The sequence below is a fragment of the Beta vulgaris genome, chromosome 6 (assembly GCF_026745355.1).
Source record: "Beta vulgaris subsp. vulgaris cultivar EL10 chromosome 6, EL10.2, whole genome shotgun sequence".
Classification (NCBI taxonomy): Eukaryota; Viridiplantae; Streptophyta; class Magnoliopsida; order Caryophyllales; family Amaranthaceae; genus Beta; species Beta vulgaris.
In genome coordinates, this window is record NC_079207.1 from 49,000,082 (window position 1) to 49,023,130 (window position 23,049).

General features: G+C 32.3%; 3 protein-coding genes across 3 annotated transcripts; all 3 read right to left on the minus strand.

Moving 5' to 3' along the window:
- Positions 1 to 7,773: 7,773 nt before the first annotated feature.
- Positions 7,774 to 8,914, minus strand: LOC130591915 (uncharacterized). The gene is made up of 2 exons (XM_057395899.1): positions 8,604 to 8,914; positions 7,774 to 8,213 (listed from the first exon to the last, which is right to left on the minus strand). The coding sequence occupies exons 1-2, from the start codon at positions 8,808 to 8,810 to the stop codon at positions 7,848 to 7,850; spliced, it is 573 nt and encodes a 190-aa protein (XP_057251882.1). The 5' UTR covers positions 8,811 to 8,914; the 3' UTR covers positions 7,774 to 7,847.
- Positions 8,915 to 13,062: 4,148 nt separating this feature from the next.
- LOC125498596 (uncharacterized) lies at positions 13,063 to 14,385 on the minus strand. The gene is made up of 3 exons (XM_048646830.2): positions 14,093 to 14,385; positions 13,346 to 13,480; positions 13,063 to 13,086 (listed from the first exon to the last, which is right to left on the minus strand). Exons 1-3 carry the CDS (start codon positions 14,288 to 14,290, stop codon positions 13,063 to 13,065), a joined length of 357 nt encoding a protein of 118 aa, XP_048502787.2. The 5' UTR covers positions 14,291 to 14,385.
- Positions 14,386 to 14,900: 515 nt separating this feature from the next.
- LOC130591921 (uncharacterized) lies at positions 14,901 to 17,747 on the minus strand. The gene is made up of 3 exons (XM_057395909.1): positions 17,238 to 17,747; positions 17,053 to 17,154; positions 14,901 to 15,310 (listed from the first exon to the last, which is right to left on the minus strand). Exons 1-3 carry the CDS (start codon positions 17,267 to 17,269, stop codon positions 15,058 to 15,060), a joined length of 387 nt encoding a protein of 128 aa, XP_057251892.1. The 5' UTR covers positions 17,270 to 17,747; the 3' UTR covers positions 14,901 to 15,057.
- Between the last annotated feature and the right edge of the window lie 5,302 nt (positions 17,748 to 23,049).

The window sequence follows — 23,049 nt, forward strand, 5'->3', positions numbered from 1 at the left end:
ATAGTTTCGAGAGGTGGACAAAATGTGGTTTGAATTTGTTTTTGAATTATTTGTAACTCTTGCTCAGATGGTATTGTTTCTAGATGGTAAATTCTAAATTTGATCATTAGTTTTTTTTTTTTTGGTGATTTATTTAATACTATAGTATTTAATTGATGATTATGATTTTTTTTACAGGCTGATGTATATTAGATCTTTGAATAGAATCAATTTTTTGAACGTTTGATTTTTTGGTCCAGACCAAAAAACAAAGAGTTGTTTGGTCCGAAATTTTCGAAGTTCTGATTTTCTGTCAGAACCGGGAATAATTTTCTTTATTGGCTTTTACATGTCTTCTACATAAAAGAAAATTTAATTAATAATATTTTAATAATTGTTGTTTGGGATTGTCTATGGGTATTATGACCAACCCCCATAGTTTTACTCTGGTAAAGAAAAACTTGTGTCATAGATGTTTGGTTCAACCGAGAGTCAAGTTCTAATTTCTTTGAAAGCAAAGGATAAGATTTCAACAGTTAAGAAAAGTGATGCATCATATATTGCGGTGTTCTCAAGCATCCAATCAAATGAAAAATATATATTTAGGCAGTTCCATCGAAATAGTTTGAAGATATTGGGTTCCTTCCCGTCTCTGATTGCGACGAGTTCTTCTTCCCAAACAGGTCCTCTCTCATTTTCTCAGGCAGGTTATTCCTCATCTTCTTTCCCACGTTCTCCCTTAGCTCATCATCAGGCTGAGCCGGTTCTCCTAGTTCAACTTCAGTTGATTAGTTTTTTTTTGAGAGGATGTATATAATGTCCACACACAAATTTCATAAGAGGATGTATATAATGTCCACACACAAATTTCAGATATGTTTCATGATGCTATCAAAAATAATGTATTATATGACGTTGTTGAAGTTTTTGCATTATTTGCGATTTGTTTACAATGTATATATGTTCACATCAATTCACAGGTAATGTCTCCTTCTACTGCATTAGAATCACCAAGTTATCTTTATATCAAATAATGTTATTCATGAATAACCTTAATTAATATTTAATAGTCATGGTGCAATAGTTGGTGACTGACTTCAGTAATCTACCCAACTTAGCAAAAAATTCCCATATTGATTTAATTCTAGCCCGAAGCTTCCGTATCTATAATGGTAAACTTAGGTCGAACATATATGAGTGGTAATGATAAACTCTACAAACCCTCAAATTAATTACAAATTTTGGTGGTAAAATGATAAAAAGAGATCGTACAGAATCAATAGTATTGACATGCCTTTTCCATCATCTTAATCATATCATCAACAAACAAACACAAAAACTTAAATCATATCGTCAATACAACAGTTGTTCCTAACATAATCAACACAACAATTATTTCAACTAAAACATAAGAAATGAAAATAACAAACTTTGAAGAACAACACTATGGAATACGGACCACGGACGACTCGTGAAGTTTTCCTTTTTTTCCAGTTTGCACTATGGAACATGGAGTATGTGCATATAATACTGAACATTACACAACACGCATATAACATCATTACTATGTGTATTGAAGAAGTTCCAGTGTTGATTTTCTATTCCGGGACATAGGTGACAGATGTTGTCGTGTGATGATCGATGATCTTTGTTCACATTGTGCAAATCCAGATGGAGACCGGTCTCATTTAGGAAGTTTTTGAGCATTAGAGAGTATAAATATAACATACCTTGTTTAGCAAATCCACCAAGCGTGAATAACCCCTGCATACGGTCTTCATGGTATAACAATACCCTGCGCACAAACTGTGCATAATCCGTGTTTATATTGCCAAGGTCAATCTTCGCGGCGTCATATTCACGGTCTTTCAAGAACTTCTTGATCGTATCTTCTACGAACGAAAAAGGCGATCGTTCTGGTGATGACGAATAGTATGATGATGATGGCCTTGGCCTTTTGGATGAGGATGTGCGTTGTGTACTTGATGATGCCATGGATAATGATAACGAGGAATAAATTTTTGGAAGAAACTGATATTTGCGACGGTTTGTGTATCTTTTCTTGGCGTTTAATCAAAAGTTGAGTTAATCGACTTGATGTTTGAGTTGATCGACGTGACGTTTGAGTGTCCAGTTATTTAATGAAGTAATCTTCGAATTCGCTTGATTTTTTTACATGAATTCCAATCTATGTTATAAGTTACAATGACAATGATTATATCTAAATTCATCTGCTTTCTTGGGAACATATTTCATTGTACTGAATTACTTTTTTATTTTACTATTTAAAGTATCAGCTGAATGAAAATGGACGTGAGGCCTTGTTTCGAGAGTTGGACAAAATGTGGTCTGGATTTGTTTTTGTATTATTTGTCACTCTTTCTCAGTTGGTATTGCTTCTAGATGGTAAATTACACATTTGATCATTAGTGTTTTTTTGAGATTTATTTAATATAATAGTACTTAATTCATGATTATGATTTTTTTTTACAGGTTGATGTATATTAGATTTTGAATAGATCAAAGTTTTTGAATGTTTTATTTTTAGGTCCAGACCGAAAAAACAAAGAGTTGTTTGCTCCGAATTTTTTGAAGTTTTGATTTTTGGTCGGAACCGGGAATAAGTTTCTTTGTAAGCATTTACATAACTTCTACATAAAAGAAAATTTAATTAACAATATTTTAATAAGAGAACGTATTGTGTCGGACTCGTCCGACAAAACACTCTCATCGGACGAGTAACACGCGCGCGAGTTATTAAAGACCGAAAAAATTAAAAAAAAAAAACAAAAAAAAACACTTTCATCCCCTTCATCCGCTTCATCCGCCATTGTTCAAAAACAAAAACAACCGAAACATATCGAAGAAATCCACTTTCTCCCTGCAATTAAATCTCATTTGAACATTCCACTACTCAAATCTAGTTCAACCAAGAATGTCAACCGAAGATTCGAATTCACAAATCGGAAGTTCATTACAAATTGATCTAAGCAATGAGAATACTGACACAGATCTCACATTACAAATTGAACTAAATATTGAAAACCGTAACACAGATATCACATCAGAAAAAAAAGAAAGAAATTACATGAAGAATCAGCTGGAAAAGAAGACAAAGAAACAGGTGTATGTCTAAAATTAATTTTCAATTGCATTTACTCATTTTCAGTTAGTATTTCGATTCTATCAGTTAGTATGTATAAATTAGCATTTACATTGCAACAAAAGTCTATTACTCATTAACTTTTTTCAGTTAGACTTATTTAATACTCAGTTAGACTTGTTTATTATTCAGTTAAACTTATTTTGTTTTCAGTTAATATAGTTTTCAGTTAGACTTATTTAGTTTTCAGTTAGACTTATTTAGTGTTCAGTTAGACTAATTTAGTTTTCAGTTAGACTTATTTAGTTTTCAGTTAGAACTATTTACTCTTCAGTTAAACTTATTAACTCTTCAGTTAGACTTATTTACTCTTCAGTTAGACTTATTTATTCTTCAGTTAGACTTATTTACTCTTCAGTTAGACTTATTTACTCTTCAGTTAGACTTATTTACTCTTCAGTTAGACTGATTCAGTTTTCAGTTAGACTTATTTAGTTTTCAGTTATACTTATTTACTCTTCAGTTAGACTTATTTAGTTTTCAATTAGACTTATCTAGTTTCAGCTAGCCTTATTTAGTTTCAGTTAGACTTATTTATTTCTCAGTTAGATTTCTTTATTTTCAGTTAGAACTTATTTTCTTTCAGTTGGTCCTTAATTTATTTCATTTAGTATAATTATTCTTTCATTTGATACTATTACAATATTTCAGCTACACTTGTTTATTTTCAGTTAGTGCTTTTGTTCTTTAGTTAGTGTCCTTATTTTTTGTCAATGAACTCAACAGCTGAACATGAATATCTCAAGTACATCAATGACGAGAATATCAGTAGCAGTTTAATAGGGAGACATGTTACAGATCACAAAGATGGTTACAACTTGTATCAAGCACACTCAAGAGCATTAGGATTTAGTATTAGGAAACAAACTCTAAGGAGGAGGAGAATTGATAATTCAATATACGAATTCTACTTGGTTTGCTCAAAGGAAGGAGCCTCAAAATCAACAAACAAAATAACAGAACCAAAAGAAAAAGACACACAACAAGAACTGTTCAGATACCAGATGTTGAGCAGCCAACCAAGGAAAGAAAGGAAAGAGTAGTAATGAAACAAGAACAGCATGCAAAGCCATGGTCAGATTTAAGCAAGAAAAACCTGGTCAAGACTTTGTTGTAGTAGCTCATGAGTTGCAGCACAACCATGAGTTGGTAATACAACAAGAAATACATCATCTGAAATCAGAAAGGAAGATAACTGAACAAAAAGGACAACTAATAGAAACAATGGTTGAATCTGGCATAAAGCCAATGCATGCATACAACTTTTTGTGTCATGAGGCTGGATCAGAAGAAGTAGTGGGCCACACAAAAAGGGACCATCTAAACTATATCACACAGTACAGAACAAGATTGGTTGAAGGAAAGGATATGCAGAGCGTGTTGGACTTACTTCAGCAAAGAGCGATGATGATCCTGCATTCTTCTACAGGCTGAAATTTGGGGAACATAACAACATTGTCAGCTACTTTTGGCGAGATTCAATGATGTTGGAGGACTTCAAAGCATATGGAGATGTTATGATATTGACACAACATATAGGACAAACAAATATGGACTGATATGTGCACCATTTGTTGGCATAAATTGCCATTGGAAAACAACAATGTTTGCATGTGCTTTCATAACTAATGAAAAGGAAGAGAGCTTTGAATGGCTACTAGAAACATTCAAGAGAGCAATGTGCCAACAAGAGCCAAAGACAATTTTCACTGATCAAGATAAGGCAATGGGCAATGTAATTAAAAAGGTATTTTTCAGTTAGACTTATTTAGTTTTCAGTTAGAGTTAATTATTTTTCAGTTAGACTTATTTATAATTCAGTTAGACTTATTTAGTTTTCAGTTAGATCATTAAGTTTTCAGTTAGACTTATTTATTTTCAGTTAGACTATTTACTTTTCAGTTAGACTAATTTACTTTCAGTTAGACTATTTAGTTTTCAGTTAGACTATTTAGTTTTCAGTTAGACTCATTTATTGTCTTTTAGTTATGAATTTTAGTTAGCATTTCCACTATTTCAGTTAGACTTCTTTATTTTTCATTAGACTTATTATTATCAGTAGACTTATTAGTTTTCAGTTAGACTTATTTAGTTGTCAGTTACATTATTTACTTTTCAGTTAGACTAATTTACTTTTCAGTTAGACTTATTTAGTTTTCAGTTAGACTCATTTAGTTTTCATTTGGGCTTCATATTACTTCTTTTGTCTAATGAAATTTTCAGTTAGCATTTACACTGTTTCAGTTAGACTTCTTTATTTTTCAGTTGGTCTTCATATTATTTCTTTACTTTTCAATTAGATTCACAAGCATTCAAATGAAAGTGATTTCTAGCATAATATGTACTATCTTAAAACAGGTTTTCCCAAATTCAAGACATAGGCTTTGCCTTTGGCATATAGAGAAGAACTTTGTAAGCCACTTCGGATCCCTCAAGACCAATGAGAAGACTTCAAAGAAACTCTTGATGGGGTGTCAAAATGAATCAGGCTTTGAAGAATTGTGGGCGAAAATGATGGAATGTATGGACACGAGAAAAAGGAATGGTTCGAGCAAGTATATGATCAGAGACACAAGTGGTGCACCGATTAAATAGGATATGTTTTCAGCTGGAATCTTATCATCACAAAGAAGTGAAGTCACAAATAAGGCAATATCATTCAATGCAAAAGCAACAACAAACCTGTTTGAATTCTATCATATATTTGAGCAAACAGTGAAAAGATGGAGAAGCAATGAAACTAGTGACAACTTCCGGAACAGAACTGAACGTCCCAAAGCCGTCAAATCCAAATCAAAGCTTCTGAAACATGCAGCTGATGTATACACACTAGCACTGATAATGACTTTGAAACAGAGTATGAGTGGGCAATGGCATCTTTTTACGAGCATTTGCAACAGAAAACTCAAGCTGAAGTTGTTTGAAGTCTCACCAGAAGAAGATTTCACCAATTCACATACAGTAGCATACGATGAGGCTACAACAGAATTAGTGTGCTCATGTCAATGCTTCACAGAGACGGGGATGCTTTGCTTTCACATAATAAGGGTCATGCACATGTTCAGCATATTTCAAATACCACAACAATATATCCTTAAGAGATGGACAAGATTGCAAAGTCAGCAGTATGGGAGAATGTTCAAGGTTAGTGAAATAAATCAATATGACTAACTGACAAATAAAGCAACTAACTGAAAAAACTGAAGACTCCAACTGAAACAATTAACTGATCACCTGAAAGATTTAATTAGTGAACTGAAAAAAAAAGGCTCCAGCTGAAAAATTAGTATAACTAACTGATCCATTAATGTTACTAACAGAAAATTAATTGGGGGTTTTGTTTGTGTGTGGGAGGGGGATATTAGTGGTGGGGGGTTTTGGGGGTGTGGGGTTTAACACTTAACTAACTGAAACAATTAACACACCACCTGAAAGAATTTATAAGCTATCTGAAAAATTTAGTTAGTCAAATGAAATAATTGACTAAGAAACATTTATTACAGCAGACAAGGACCAAAGCCAAAAAGCTCACCATGGAGACATGCAATAACCAAGAATTTCTACAACCTAGTGTCAATATGTCAATCAAATGAGGATGCAAGAACATTATGTGACAAGTCGTTGAAGGAATTATACAAATCAGTGAAAGAAGTTTTCAAGACGATCAAAAAAACAACAAGAAATCGAAACGAAGAACTACGAAGACAACAGTTGAAAATCCTGAGGTGATAAAGACAAAAGGAAGCCCCCAAAGGGAAACAAGAGAGTAAAAGGACATTTTGAGAAGCGTAAAATGAAGACAAGGCATCCGAATGAAATGGAACAAAAACCCCAAATGTACCTCAAGTTGAATAGTGTTCAAATAATATTAGTTTTCAATTGTATTCCAGTCAGTAATTGTATTCAAATTTACACTTGTTTATTTCTAGCTACTCGAAATTCAGTAATATTAGTATTTATTGTCCTTCAGTTAACTTGTTTATTTTTCAGCTAGTGTTTAGTGCTTCAGTTAGACTTGTTTACTTTTCAGCTTATATTAATTGTGCTTCAGTTAGACTTGTTTATTTTTCAGCTAATCTTTATACTCTCAGTTAGACTTGATTTTTCAGCTAGTGTTAATTGGCTTCAGTTAGACTTATATTATTTTTCATTATTAATTGTGCTTCAGTTAGACTTGTGTATTTTTCAGCTAGTGTTAATTCTGCTTCAGTTAGACTTATTTATTTTTCAGCTTGTATTAATTGTGCTTCAGTTAGCATGTGTATTTTTCAGCTAGTGTTAATTTTCCTTCAGTCAGACTTATTTATTTTGCAGCTAGTATTAATTGTGCTTCAGTTAGAGTTCTTTATTTTTCAGCTAGTGTTTATAGAGCTTCAGTTAGACTTGTTTATTTTTCAGCTAGTCGTTATTGTCCTTCTGTTAGACTTGTTTGTTTTTCAGCTACTATTTACCGTGCTTCAGTTAGACTTAAAATTTATATTTACAAATATATGTCATATACTTATTATTATGAGTTAGATTTTTTTATTTTTCAGTTGGTGATTGTATTTTTCCAATTAATTTTCAAACAACTTCATTTACACAAATGTATTCCATTCAAAGTAAGTGTAAATGTACAATTATAAAGATAAAAAATATAAAATGAGTTGTGTGCTATTTCTACTGTACATTACAAAAATTAATGGTGTGCTATTTCTACTGTACATTATAATAAAAAATCAAAAAAAAAAAAAAAACAGTTTGGCAACTTAGAATAACGAAATTTCAACAGTTGCTCTATTTTCACTTTGTCTCCAAAATTATTATTCAACACCTCTTCTACTTGCGCCTCATGATCCCTCCTTCGCCGTAAAATGTGTGCTTCTTTTCTATTTGTCATCTTTGATCGATTAAATGCTAATTTATCTAGAACAACCTCTTTATCCTTCCTTAACTTCTGTCTTGCCATCAGTTGAGGTTTGTTTGTAGACAAAACATAACAGTCATGCTTCACTTTCTCTCTCAGTTTGTTTAAAGGATGGTCCACAAGACGAAGCGCAAGCCTGCACCGCTCAAGGTTTTTGGTGGCTGCCTGAAAAATAATAAAATCAACACTATTAAAAAAGTTTCAAAAACAGAAATGTAACAATTAAAAAATAAAACTAACTGAAAACAACCAACAACATCAACTAGTCTTTGTAGTGCTTCATTGTTTTTCAGGTAGTCCTTAGAATGCTTTCAGCTAGTAATGATTGTGTTTCAGTTAGACTTGATTGTTTTTCAGCTAGTATTTATTGTGTTTCAGTTAGACTTGTTTATTTCTCAGCTAGTCTTTATAGTGCTTCAGTTAGACATCTTTGTTTTTCAGCTAGTCTTTCAAGTCCTTCACTAACTGGCTATCATACCCTGTTCTATTAAAAAACTTTCATAAACAGAAATCTAACAAGCAATATACTCCCTAAAAACAATAAAGTAATCATACCCTTTTCAGGTCAACAAGTGCAAAATGGTTAGTATTTTGACCATCATACAGCTCCATGGTTTTGATTGCATAGACACCACAATCAAAATTGTTGTCCTTGCTTCTCCAAGGGAAATAAAGAGTTGATGTTTGCCAATGGTGGAGATGATCAAAATCACGACATCTCATAGTAACTTGCATAAAAGAATCAAAAGCACGACACTGCATTTGAAGATCAAAAAGTTAACAACAATTAAAAAACAAGTAATAAAATGGAACAAAAAAAAAATACAAATGCTCATAAAAAGGTACGTACAAAGTATGCAAGACCGTTAAATTCCTCATGCTTATTTCTATCAATGTCCTTCATGTCTGTACGATTGTCAATATTTTCAATCCTTTTAGCTTTCTTGTTCAGCTCCAAGACAGTATAATGATCATCCTTGTGAACAGGAACAAAAATCTGGAAGATAAACATAAGATGCAAAAGCAATAAGTCTACCTGACAGAGAACAAAAAACTAAATGAAATACTAAAAACACTAGCTGAAACAAAAACATACACTAACTGAAAGATTGAAAACAATGACTGAAATGTAAATTACTCCAACTCATTTATATACACTAACTGAACTAAAAACATACACTAACTGAAAACATAAACTAGGACTAACTGACAAGTAACATACACTAAGTGAAATAGAAAGATACACTAACTGACATAGAAACATACACTAACTGAAACATAAACTAGTACTAACTGACAACTAAAATACACTAACTGAAATAGGAACATACACTAACTGAAACATACACTAATACTAACTGACAAGCAACATACACTAACTGACAAAAAACATAAACTAAATGAAACATAAACTAATACTACCTGACATGAAACATACACTAACTGACAACAAACATACACTAAATAAAACATAAAATAATACTAAGTGAAATCAAAACAAATAAAAAAATGTTAACAATAATACAACTAACCAGTTCAGCTTCTCGAATATCATTCCCTGGAAATGATTTCACCCATGAAGAAATAGCTTCCTTACATTTTTGTAGTATAAATCATCATCTTTTGTAACCAGCTTTTTCTTCTTTTCTTCCCATTCCTTAAACTTCTGATCATACTGACTAGTGCCCTCCAGCTTTTTCAAAATAATCTCATTTTCAGCAATCTCACTCTCAAACTGAACCTTTTTTACCTTCTCAGCACACATCCAATTGATATAGTTCTACAACAAAAGAAAACAGATAATATGACAAACTGAAAGACAGAAGATGACCAACTGAAAAATAATATGACCAACTGAAAAACATAATATGACAAACTGAAAAACAGAAGATGACCAACTGAAAAAATAATATGACCAAATTTAGTTTTCAGTTAGACTTATTTAAATGTCAGTTAGACTTATTTATTATTCAGTTAGATTTATTTAGTTTTCAGTTAGACTTATTTAGTTTCCAGTTAGACTTATTAAGTTTCCAGTTAGAGTTATTGAGTTTTCAGTTAGACTTATTTAGTTTTCAGTTAGACTCATTTAGTTTTCAGTTGGGCTTCATATTACTTCATTTAGTCTAATGAAATTTTAAGTTAGCATTTCCACTATTTCAGTTAGACTTCTTTATTTTTCATTTAGACTTATTTATTATTCAGCTAGACTTATTTAGTTTTCAGTTAGACTTATTTAGTTGTCAGTTACACTTATTTACTTTTCATTAGACTGAAAAAATAATATGACCAACTCAAAAACATAATGACAAACTGAAAAAAGCAAGATGACCAACTGAAAAAATAATATGACCAAATGAAAACAAACATATAAAACTAAGCAATAACAATAAACACTTAGAAAAGGCATAATATTAAACCAGAATCTCCTTGTTGCAGAAGGTGATTCCTCTTCTTGCCTATTGAACATGAAGGCGCATCCGTCAATAACTCCACTTGTGAGCCAACCTTGACGAGGCATGCTAATTAAGTCGAATTTGTACAACTGAACCGCATAGTTGCTATGAGGATTATCAAAATCCACAATGAGACATATCACTCAAATTCTTATTATATTGTTGCAAACTTCGACACAATATTATGCCATGATTGTTGACAGGAACAGCATGCAATCCAGGTGTAGAAGATGAACAAACACCAGCTTCCTTCTCATCCTCTTCTTTTTTAGCCTTGTCAGAAGATGAACCAACTCCTTGACTTGCAATCCTGTCAATGAGGTCCTCCAAACCTTCATCGTCATAATCATCACTTGGTTCCTTAACTCTCACAACTTTCTCAGAGTTCTCTGAAGTAGGGTCATAGTCCCACCCCTTCAATAATTCAGGTGTTGAAGGAATTTCTGACTTTGATTGTTTCTGAGGTTTGTAGGATTTGTATGATGATTGATTAGAATAAGAGCCATCACCCTGCATTCAATTAAAATATCAAAAAAATGACACATATACTAACTGAAAGATAAACATACACTAACTGAAAATAGAAACAGATACTAACTGACAAGAAATACAAACCAAACGAAAAATAAACTATTACTAACTGACAAGAAAGATACAGTAACTGAAACATAAAATAATACTAACTGACAAGAAACAAACACTAACTGACATGAAACTTACACTAACTCAAACATAAACTGATACTAACTGACAAGAAACAAACACTAACTGACAACAAACATGCACTAACTGAAATAAAAGATATACTAAATGACAAGAAACATACACTAACTGAAACAGAAAAATAAACAAATTAAAACAAAAACTAAAACTATACTTACTCGAGGATATTTTACATTTACTGGAGTGATGATTGGAATTGAACTTCCAACACCCTCACCACTCTCTGCACTGTCTGCAAATCCAACATCCTCAACAACAGGACTAGGAGTTAATAGTTGGAATGAAGGGCCATCGAAATCAGGAACTTTTTCCTTTTAGCAGAAGAATCAACTCTCCAAGACTTTCTGCTATATACATTCTCAACAACTTCAACAACAGGAGGAGGAGGAGGAGGAGTTGGAGTACGAAGATCAACAAGATCAACACCAGCAGCGGTGCGAGTAGGGACGTGTGTAGAAATCTTACACTTATCCTTATCCTTAGCCCCTTTAAGTTGATCATCATCAGCATTCCTCGTCTTCGTATCATCTTCCTTTGGTTGTTCTTTCTCAACATCTTAATTCAAAAACAAAAAACAATAAAAAATAAATATAAAAAGTTCCATTTGATATTTATATAATATTCAGTTGGTATTAATACTATTTCAGTTAGGGTATCAAAGTTTTCAGTTGGTCTGAATATTCTTTCAGTTTGACTTGTTTATTGTTCAACTAGTCTTTATAGTGCTTCAGTTAGACTTGTTTATTTTTCAGCTAGACTTTATAGTACTTCAGTTAGCCCTATTTATTTTTCAGTTCGTTTTCATATTGTTACAAACTGAAACGGTATTTCAGTTGCTATTATAAGATATTATTTCCTTTAGAGCATCACATTTTTCAGTTGGTCTTTGAATTCTTTCAATTAGCTATAAAATCAAAGAAACTTACTTCCTCCTTTCTCTCCATCTGCATGAACCCCAGCATCCAACTCTTTATTTCCTCCTTTCTCTTTATCTCCTTGAAGACCACCATCATCATCAGCATTGCCAGTCTTCTTATCATCTTCCTTTGGTTATTCTCATTATCTTCATTCAAAAACAAAAACAATAAAAAAAAATATAAATCACAATAACTGAAAAACACAAAATCAAAAATGAATCAATTCATTGACAAACTGAAACAATTTTTCCACCAGATTAAATAAAAACAAATACCAAAAGTTTCATTTGGTATTTATATGATATTCAGCTAGTATTAATATTATTTCAGTTAGAATATCAGACTTTTCAGTTGGTCTTTTTATTCTTTCAGTTAGCTATTTAACTTTTTATTTAAGCAAACTGAAACAATACAATAAGAAGAACTTACTTCCACCTTCCTCTCCATCTCCATGAACACCAGCATCCTTATCTCCTCCTTTATCTTCATCTCCTTGAAGACCAACATCACCATTATCATCAGCATCATCATCCTTTGTCTCATTATAATTCTGGTGATCCTTATCATCACCATCATCATCCTCATCATCATCATCATCATCATCTTTATGCTGATCATCATCAGCATTCCTCTTCTTCTCATCCTCCTCTCCTTCTTTTTCATCATCTTCATTCAAAACATAAAAAAACAACTAAATACACATGAACTGAAACAATGTTCCACCAGATGAAAAAAAAAACATCAACTGAAAACATCCAGCAATCAAATGAAAACTTAATTGAAGTGAAAAAATTCATTTAGTATTATATCTCAATTTCAGCTGGTGTTCATATTATTTCAGTTAGACTGTCAAAGTTTTCAGTTTGTCTTTTTATTCTTTCAGTTAGAGTCTCAAAGTTAGCTATTTGACTTCTTCATTTAAACATTTCTTTCAGTTAGAGTCTAAAATTTTTATCCCAACCAGATTACAAAACTTCAACAACAAAATGAAAACAATATAATGAAAGTTACTTCCTTTTTCTCTTCAACTCCATGAACACCAAATCCAAATCGGAACATTTTCATTTCTTCCAAACTCCAATTCAACAGGCCGCTTCACCAATAGTGAAATTGTAGGATCAACTTTGTTTGCACTGTCTTTCGCTTCCAAATGACGCTTGCATATGTCGTCAATTTGACTCAGAAAATCTGGGTTAAATACTTCACTGTCATCCAGAGAAATACTGTCTTGAGATAGCTTCTCGCCTTCCTCTCGAATATTTTGGGCAATCTCCAAGTTCACTTGACAGAATGCAAGCGCATTCCTCTTCAACTTGTGCATGTTCTTCACATATTCCTTCAATTAAAAGAGCAAAACAAAATAAACAAACAAATCAATATGATGATGACACGAAACAACATAAACAAAAATATAAGGACCAACTGAAAGAATCCAACAATCAAATGAAAACTTAAATGAAATAAAAATAAACTTATTTAGTTTTCAGTTACACTAATTTAGTTTCCAGATAGACTTATTTAGTTTTCAGTTAAACTTATTTAGTTTTCAGTTAAACTTATTTAGTTTTCAGTTAGACTTATGTACTCTTCAGTTAGACTTATGTACTCTTCAAATAGACTTATTTAGTTTTCAGTTAGACTTATGTACTCTTCAGTTAGACTTCTTTAGTTTTCAGTTAGACTTATTTAGTTTTCAGCTAGACTTATTTACTTCTCAGTTAGACTTATTTACTTTTCAGTTAGCTAATATAATTTTCAGTTAGACTTATTTACTCTTCAGTTAGATAGTTTCAGTTAGACTTCTTTATTTCTAAGTTACACTTCTTTACTTTTCAGTTAGACTTATTTGCTCTTCAGCTAGAACTGACATTATTTCAGTTAGAGGTTAACAGTCTTCACTTAGAGTTCAAGAGTAAAAAAATAAAAACATAAGATAAATGAAACTCACAGGAACATCAAGAGCATCTATTTCCTCATCAGTCATCAAACTATGAGGAAGATCCATAATAAGCTGCCTAGTTGAAGGTGATGGACCCTCAACCACCTTCATTATAGGAGAACCAGACTTCCTACTAGCAGCACTAACACTAGGAGCTTTAAACTCAACCTTCTGTTTTTCACGCTTCACCGGCAGAATAAAATCCATGTTGATCTCAAACTGCTTCACAACATTACTCAAATCCTTCTCTTCCTGCCAATAAGTGATAAATGGCTTACTGACATTTGAATAACCAGATTACGACACTTGAAGTTGTGAATAACAGCAAGAGTCAAAGCGCTAACGCATCCCCGAAGCTTGAATGTTACTTTCTTCTGTCCAAGCTCATTCTTCTTCATCATAATAGACTGATGACAGTCCAAAACAGCAGCACAAAGACTTCTTAATATATATCCACACCAGTCATAACTTGAAATTGTAGATGCATCTTCTAAACTCTTGGCACATTTCAGCACAGCCCTAAATCAGCTATAGGACATAGAAGCTTGGACAACGAAAAGATAACAAATAACTTCTTCAAATCATCCCCGGATTGATATTTCTTAAACAAATCATCCCAATTTTTTCTACCAATGTATGGCTTCTTGGGGTCAGAAATACCAAGAAACCTATGCCAATCCTTCCTGGCACTTCCAGCCTCTATCTGACTACCTTTCCTCCTAAAGGCATCATCATCTATAACCTCTACTGGTCTATCTGACACAGGTAAACCCAAAACATCACTAATGGTAAACTTATTAAAAACAATTTACCATTCTTTGTTGAAAACATCATTCCAGATGCATTGTAATTCAACAACACCTCCAAATTCAGATTAGGACAAAACTTCTTTATCCTAATATCTAAGAGACTCCCAAACCCAATATCCCTAATGTCTCTTTTTTGCTCATCACTCAAATTACTAACCACTTCATTTAAATGGGAATAGTCTGACAATACTTGTAGACTAATTGCTTCATTTCTTGCTCAGTGAAATTCCTAACAAAAGTGAACAAAATAACTTTAAAAAAAAAAAAAACAATCATATAATATAAAAGGAGAATAATGAAAAAAACATACGATCTATCAAATGTGTCTTTCTGTTCATCGGGATTAGATCTTGAAAATGAAAACTTGATTGGTGATAAATCAGATTTGCCTTTCTTCTTAGACAATGATTTATCACATCTGAAAGAAAGAAAGTTTAATCAAACAATAAAACTAACTGAAAACAAAAACAGCATCAACTGAAAGAATACAAAGATCAATGAAAGAATACAAAGTTCAACTGAAAGAATACCAAACATCAACTGAAAGAAGACCACCATCAACTGAAAGAATACAAAGAGCAAATGAAAGAAGACCACCATCAACTGAAAGAATACAAAGGTCATTTGCTTATTTTCCACTTGTTTATTTTTCAGCTACTCGAGATTCAGTTAGTTATATTACTATTTATATTGCTTCAGTTACACTTGCTTGTGTTTCAGCTAGTCATTATTGTGCTTCAGTTAGCCTTGTTATTTTTCAGGTAGTCTATATAGCGCTTCAGTTAACCTTGTTTATTTTTCAGGTAGTCTATATAGTGCTTCAATTAGACTTGTTTGTGTTTCAGGTAGTCTATATAGTGCTTCAGTTAGACTTGTTTGCATTTCAGCTTATATTAATTGTGCTTCAGTTACACTTGTTTATTTTTCATATAGTCTTTACAGTCCTTCAAAGTAACTTCTTTGTTTTTCAGCTAGTATTTGTTGTGCTTCAGTTAGCCTTGTTTATTTTTCAGCTAGTCTACATAGTGCTTCAGTTAGACTTGTTTATTTTTCAGCTAGTCTATATAGTGCTTCAGTTAGACTTGTTTGTTTTTCAGGTAGTCTATATAGTGCTTCAGTTAGACTTGTTTGTTTCTCAGCTAGTCTCTACAGTCCTTCAAAGTAACTTCTTTATTGTGCTTCACTTAGACTTGTTTGTTTACCAGCTAGTCCTTGTTATTTCATTTAGTATAATTATTCTTTCATTTCATTCTATTCCAATTACACTTAAAATTTTCATTGAAAATTTACATTGCTTCAGTTAGACTTGTTTTTTTTATCAGCTAGTCTATATAGTGCTTCAGTTAAACATGTTTGTTTTTCAGCTAGTCAATATAGTGCTTCAGATAGACTTGTTCGTTTTTCAGCTAGTATATATAGTGCTTCAGATAGACTTGTTCGTTTTTCAGCTAGTCTATATAGTGCTTCAAATAGACTTGTTTGTTTTTCAGATAGACTTCTCCGTTTTTCAGCTAGTCTATATAGTGCTTCAGATAGACTTGTTTGTTTTTCAGATAGTCTAAATCGTGCTTCAGTTAGACTTCTTTATTTTTCAGTTAGACTTCTTTATTTTTCAGTTGGTCTTCTTACTATTATTATATTTAGTATAATGACTCTTTATTTCATGGTTTTCCAATGAGACTAAAAATATTCAGTTACAATTTACATTGTTTCAATTACACTACTTCATTTTTCAGTTACACTTTTTCATTTTTCAGTTACACATCTTTATTTTTAAAAAAAAGTAAAGAAAAACAAATGAAAAAACCAAAAGAAAGGTAGAAGTGTCTAAATGAAACAAAAACAACATCAACTGAAAGAATATAAGAAGCAACTGAAACAATACTAGAATCAACTGAAACAATACAAGAATCAACTGAAGGAATATAAATATCAACTGAAAAACAACATCAACTGAAAGAATACAAGTAGCAACTGAAACAATACTATAATCAACTGAAAGAATATAAATATCAACTGAAAAACAACAACTGAAAACATATGTGTATAAAACAACAAAAACTGAAACACAAACCCTAACAACATGAAATAAATACACTAATAAACTGAAAACATCCAAAAAGATAAATATCTCAACTACACTAAGAACTTGAAATCTACCTTGGATCATAATCACCATCTTTCTCTTTCTTCTTCCCAGCAGTAGACAGTGCCAAAATTTTTCCTGAAGATGCGACACTCTTCACCTTCTTCGACTTCGGGCTACATTACAATTACAACAACAAAAACGCTAAAAATTTGAAAAAAAAAAAAAAATTTGCAGCAAAAATCAAACGAAATTATACCTAGAATCATCATCTCTGATCCTCTTCACCATATTTGCGATGCAACAGTAATGAATTACGAACAAAAAAACACGCTAAGTTTCAACAGCAGACAAGCAGAGAAGCAGAAAAATTCTAGAAATAATCAGTAAATAATATATCGGTTTCTTTGAAAAGAAGAAGAATCAGTTTTAAAACTAGCGAGAATCAAGCAGATATCCAAAAAACAGTTTCAAACTCGAAAAAAGATAATGACCTAATAACCGTTAAATGTTTTTTCTAAAAATAAACAAAACTGCTGATCAACAAAACAAATATGAAAAAAAAAAGCCCGCGCGTTTTTGATGGGCTAAGCCCGTCCGACGGAAGATATTGGGTCAGACGGTCTGACCCAATACTTTCACTTTTACTAATTGTTGTTTAGTTTTTTTTTTTTGGTAATTTATATAATATTATAGTATTTAATTCATGATTATGATTTTTTTACAGGTTGATGTATATTAGGTTTTTTATTAGATCCAAGTTTTTGAATGTTTGATTTTTTTTTTTCCTGAATTTTTTAAAGTTTTGATTTTCGGTCGAAATCGAGAATAATTTTCTTTGTTGTCTTTAACATGGCTTCTACCTAAAAGAAAATTTAATTAGCAATATTCCTTATCTCCTTTCCCACATTCTCCCTTAGCTCCTCATCGGGCTGGGGCTGGTTGTCCTAGTTTAATTTCGGTTGATTAATTTTGTTGGAAGAATGTATATAATGTCCACACACAAATTTCAGATATGATTTATGATGCTATAAAAAAGAAGGTAGTCTATGACGTTGTTGAAGTTTTTGCATTATTTGCGATTTGTTTGCAATGTATATACGTTCACGTCAATCCACAAGTAATGTTTACTTCTACTGCATTGGAATATAGTAACAAAAATCATTAAGAAAACTAACTTTTTAATAGACTAGAAACTTTCAATCACCGAGTTATCTTCATATCAAATAACGCTATTCATAAATAACTTTAATTAATATTTAATAGTCATCTATAAAGATTCTAAATTGATTTGCTTTTTCGTGAACATATTTCATTGTACAGCATTACTTTATTGTTTTACAATTTAAAGTTTCAGCTGAATGAAAATGGACGTGAGGCCTTGTTTCAAGAGGTGTACAAAATTTGGTCTGAATATGTTTTTGCATTATTTGTAACTCTTGCTCAGATGAAATTGTTTCTCGATGGTAAATTTCAAATTTGATCATTAGTTTTTTTTTTGGTGATTTATTTAATACTATAATATTTCATTCGTGATTATGATTTTTTTACAGGTTGATGTATATTAGGTCTTTGATTAAATCCAAGTTTTTGAATGTTTGATTTTTTTGTCCAGATCGAATTTTTTAAAGTTTTGATTTTCGGTCGGAATCGGGAATAATTTTCTTTGTTGTCTTCAACAAGACTTCTACCTGAAAGAAAATTTAATTAGCAATATTTTAATAATTGTTGTTTAGGATTGTCTATGGGTATTATGACCAACACTCACAGTTTTACTCTGGTAGAGAAAAATTTGTGTTATATATGTTTGGTTGAACCGAGAGTCAAGTTCTAATTTTTTTAAAATCAAAGGCTAAGATTTCAAAAGTTAGGGGAAGTGGTGCATCCTATAGTGCGGTGTTCTCGAGCATCCCAACAAATGAGAAATATATTTTTGGACAGTTACTTCGACATAATTTGAAGATGTTGGGTTCGTTCCCGTTTTCGAATGCGACGGTTCTTCTACCCAAACAGGTTCTCCTTCATCTCCTCAGGCAGGTTATTCCTCATCTCATTTCCCACGTTCTCCCTTAGCTCCTCATCAGGCTGGGGTCAGTTCTCCTAGTTGATTAGCTTTGTTGAAGGTGGTATATAATGTGCACACACAAATTTCAGATATGTTTTATGAGGCTATGAAAAAAATGTATTTTATGACATTGTTGAAGATTTAGATTATTTGTGATTTGTTTGCAAAGGTATATATGCTCACATCAATTCACAGGTAATGTTTCCTTTTACTGCATTTGAATTTAACAACATAAATCATCTAGGTAACTAACCTTTAAATATACTAAAATCTTTTAATTATCGAGTTATTTTTATATAATGTTTTTCATGAGTAACCTTAATTAATATTTAATAGTCATCTATAAAGATTCTAAATTTATTTGCTTTCTTGTGAACATATTTCATTTTAATGAATTACTTTTTTGTTTTACAATTTAACGTATCAACTGAATGAAAATGAACGTGAGACCTTATTTCGAGAGGTGGACAAAATGTGGTCCGGATTTGTTTTTGCATGATTTGTTACTCTTGCTCAGATGTATTGTTTCTAGATGGTAAATTATAAATTTGATCATTAGTTTTTTTTTTGGTGATTTATTTAATACTATAGTACTTAATTCATGATAATGATTTTTTTACAGGTATATTAGGTATTTGATTATATCCAAGTTTTTGAATGTTTTATTTTTTTGTTTAGACCGAAAAAATAAAGAGTTGTTTGGTCCAATTTTTTTTGAATTTTTGATTTTCGGTCGGCAGAATAATTTTCTTTTTTGCCTTTTACCTAACTTCTACAGAAAAGAAAATTTAATTAATAATATTTTTAGGACTTTCTATATATAGGTATTATGACCAACCCCCACAGTTTTATTCCGGTAGAGAAAAACTTATGTCATATATGTTTGGTTCAACCGAGAGTCAAGTTCTAATTTCTTTGCTAAGGGTAAGATTCCAAAAATTAGGGGAAGTGGTGCATCATATACTGCGGTGTTCTCAATCGTCCGATCAAATGAAAAATATATATGTGGGCAGTTACTTTGAAATAATTTGAGGATGTTGGGTTCCTTCCCGTCTCCGATTGGGACGGGTTCTTCTTTGCAAACAGGTTCTCCCTCATCTCTTCAGGCAGGTTATTCCTCATCTCCTTTCCCACGTTCTCCCTTAGCTCCTCATCAGGCTGGGGTCGGTTCTCTTAATTCAACTTCGGTTGATTAGTTTTGTCGGAATGATGTATATAATGTCCACACACAAATTTCGGATATGGGTCATGATGCTATCAAAAAGAATGTATTATATATGATGTTGTTGAAGTTTCGGATTATTTGCGATTTATTTGCAATGTATATATGATCACATGAATTCACAGGTAATGTTTCCTTCTACTATATTTGAATTTAACAACATAAATCATGTAGGTAACTAACTGTTAAATACACTAAAATCTTTTAATCACCGAATTATTTTTATATCAAATAATTCAATTCATGAATAACCTTAATTAATATTTAATAGTCATCTATAAAGATTCTAAATTCATTTGTTTTCTTGTGAACATATTTCATTTTACTGAATTACTTTTTTGTTTTACTATTTAAAGTATCAACTGAATGAAAATAGACGTGAGACCTTGTTTCGAGAGGTGGACAAAATGTGGTCTGGTTTTATTTTTGCATTATTTGTAACTCTTGCTCAGATGGAATTGCTTCTAGATGGTAAATTCTAAATTTTGATCATTAATTTTCTTTTTGGTGATTTATTTAATACTATAGTACTTAATTCATGATTATGATTTTTTACAGGTGGATGTGTTATGGTTAATAACCTTTTGTCGTAGATTGTAGCACACCACTTTTTTTTGGTAACAACAACGCACCTGCAACTTCACTTTTGTGTTATGGTTGATTGATGTAAATAATGATAGCAATTACTCTTCTTTTGGCCTCTCATAGCAAAACAATTAGTGAAACTCGTGTGTAGTAAAGCAGTAACTGGGTTAGTGAAATTCTCAACAAGAAATTGCTCAAGGATATTATCACATCTTTGTGCATCAGTTGAGTACATTTTTCTTCGAATTTCCACTCCATAGAAACCGTCTAGAGAGTTTATTGATTTTTTGAATGATTCCCTTAGGAATGGGGTAGATGGACATGTAGTATAGAGGAAGACTTACAAGAGATGATTTGGTAAGCGTTATTTTTCCTCCAATTGAAAGCATTTACTCTTTCCATGTGGCAAGTCTATTAGAGATCTTTGCAATTATTGGATCCCAAAGTTGAGCACTTGACGCTTTTCCACCTCTTGGCAAGCCAAGATAGATGAAGGGAATAGCACAAATTTTGCATAGAAGAGATGTTGCCGCCTTTGTGAGCCATTCTTTTGAGGTGTTCATACCTATGAGTGAACTTTTGTGAAAGTTGACTTGGAGTCCCAATGCAAGTTGGAACAAGATGAGCATTCTTTTAATGTTCATGAGGGAATCAAGATTAGCTTCACAAAAAGTGTGTCTTTGGCATATTGCAAGTGAGTGACTTTCATGTCACTTTGAGGGAAACCTACGTCACTCCATAGGTTCAAGGATGTTTGGATATGCTGGTGCGTACAAGACACATTGCGGCGAAATCAGTAGAAGCAAAGTGTCTATCTTGTACGACAATTGGGATGATGTTCCAGAAGGCATAAAAAAGACTTTATGGGAATATGTTAAAGTAAGTAACCTTATTCTTATAATATAAATGAGATCATGTTTATTATACTAATCGTGTATTATTAGTTTATTTTTGTATATTGAAAAGATAGTTTGGAATAGAAGAGGATGCGAAGAAGTGACGAGATGTCCTTACTACTTGTGATATGTGGTGGAGAGATTTCAAGTCAAGATTGGTGACTATATGGATCACAAAAACGAGGAATGGGCCTAACAATAATACGCCACCATACGTGCTCTATTCTTTCATCACGAAGGAGATCTGGGACCAGTTTGTGAAAAAATGTAGCTTTAAGGAGTTTAAGGTATGTAATATGTACGTTAAAATCATATGAAATTATATAATGACTTGGTTCTCCAATCTTGACAAGTTACTAAATCTTATATTAGGCTAAAAGTGAAAAAGCAAGAATCTCTCAGGCTGCTAACAAGCATCCTCATTTTTTGGGTCAAAGTCATATGCGGATCGGAGATGATTCCCCTTTGGAAACGCAAAGGGTATATCCCTTCATCCTCTACAACATCATCTGTTGACTCCTCTACATCATCAATGATTTCCTCCTTGCCGAATCGGACATTGCCATGGCTTCTAACGAGATCGAAAAAAGATAAGGATGAAAATTTTTTCTTCCCTAATGAAGAAACACAAAAGATAAAAGAGTCCATTGTAAGCATTCTTCAAATTTATAATATTTTCTTGTCTAATTACTCATATTCTACTAATCATACGAATTTTTTTAGTTGGACGCATGATGATTAGAAAAGGAAAGAAAATGAAGGAGAGTTTGTTCCAGGCCGGATGGATGATGCTCTATCACGTGCTCTGCAGAGGAAAGACTGACCTAGACGTGTGTTAACAGCTGGGCGTAGCATTGGGATTACATCTGTTTGGGGAGATCCTGCTCGGAGCAATACTGCTTGCAAGGTAGGGGCATGGATGATGAGGAGATGGAGGCGTTAGAGGCTAGAGTGAGCCAAAGAGTTGGAGAACGGGCGATGGAAGAGATGAACTCGACGATAGATGCATTAGTTCAATAAAGTAAGGTTCATGGCTTTTGCGGATCAGTTAGGTATTCAAGTACCAAATCAAACAAGGGAAGATCCTCACACTCCAGTCAATCCTAGTAGTTCGGGGGGCAATGATCCATTTGTGAACTTGCAGGTATATATTAATTTTGTATATGTTATAAGATTATGATATTATGCTTCTAAAACACTTAATTAATGACATTGTGCTCTCACTGGATGTTAAGAGTCAAGTTCCATGTCGTTTGACATTAGTGGATGTCTCGGGACCAATCATTATAGCTGAGGGTACTTT

Bases quoted from the DNA above. Each gene is read 5' to 3' on its own strand.
- LOC130591915 (XM_057395899.1), bottom strand. From the start codon at position 8,810: ATGCAGTGTCGTGCTTTTGATTCTTTTATGCAAGTTACTATGAGATGT. The intron at 8,214-8,603 runs GTATGATTACTT...ATTATTTTTCAG, and splicing joins CACTTGTTGACCTGAAAAGG to GCAGCCACCAAAAACCTTGA.
- LOC125498596 (XM_048646830.2), bottom strand. From the start codon at position 14,290: ATGGATTTTATTCTGCCGGTGAAGCGTGAAAAACAGAAGGTTGAGTTT. The intron at 13,481-14,092 runs GTGAGTTTCATT...TTTTAATTGAAG, and splicing joins TAGATGCTCTTGATGTTCCT to GAATATGTGAAGAACATGCA. The intron at 13,087-13,345 runs GTATTTAACCCA...TAAAAATTTTAG, and splicing joins TTTCTCTGGATGACAGTGAA to ACTCTAACTGAAAGAAATGT.
- LOC130591921 (XM_057395909.1), bottom strand. From the start codon at position 17,269: ATGGTGAAGAGGATCAGAGATGATGATTCTAG. The intron at 17,155-17,237 runs GTATAATTTCGT...ATTGTAATGTAG, and splicing joins ATCAGAGATGATGATTCTAG to CCCGAAGTCGAAGAAGGTGA. The intron at 15,311-17,052 runs GTAGATTTCAAG...TCTTTCTTTCAG, and splicing joins GATGGTGATTATGATCCAAG to ATGTGATAAATCATTGTCTA.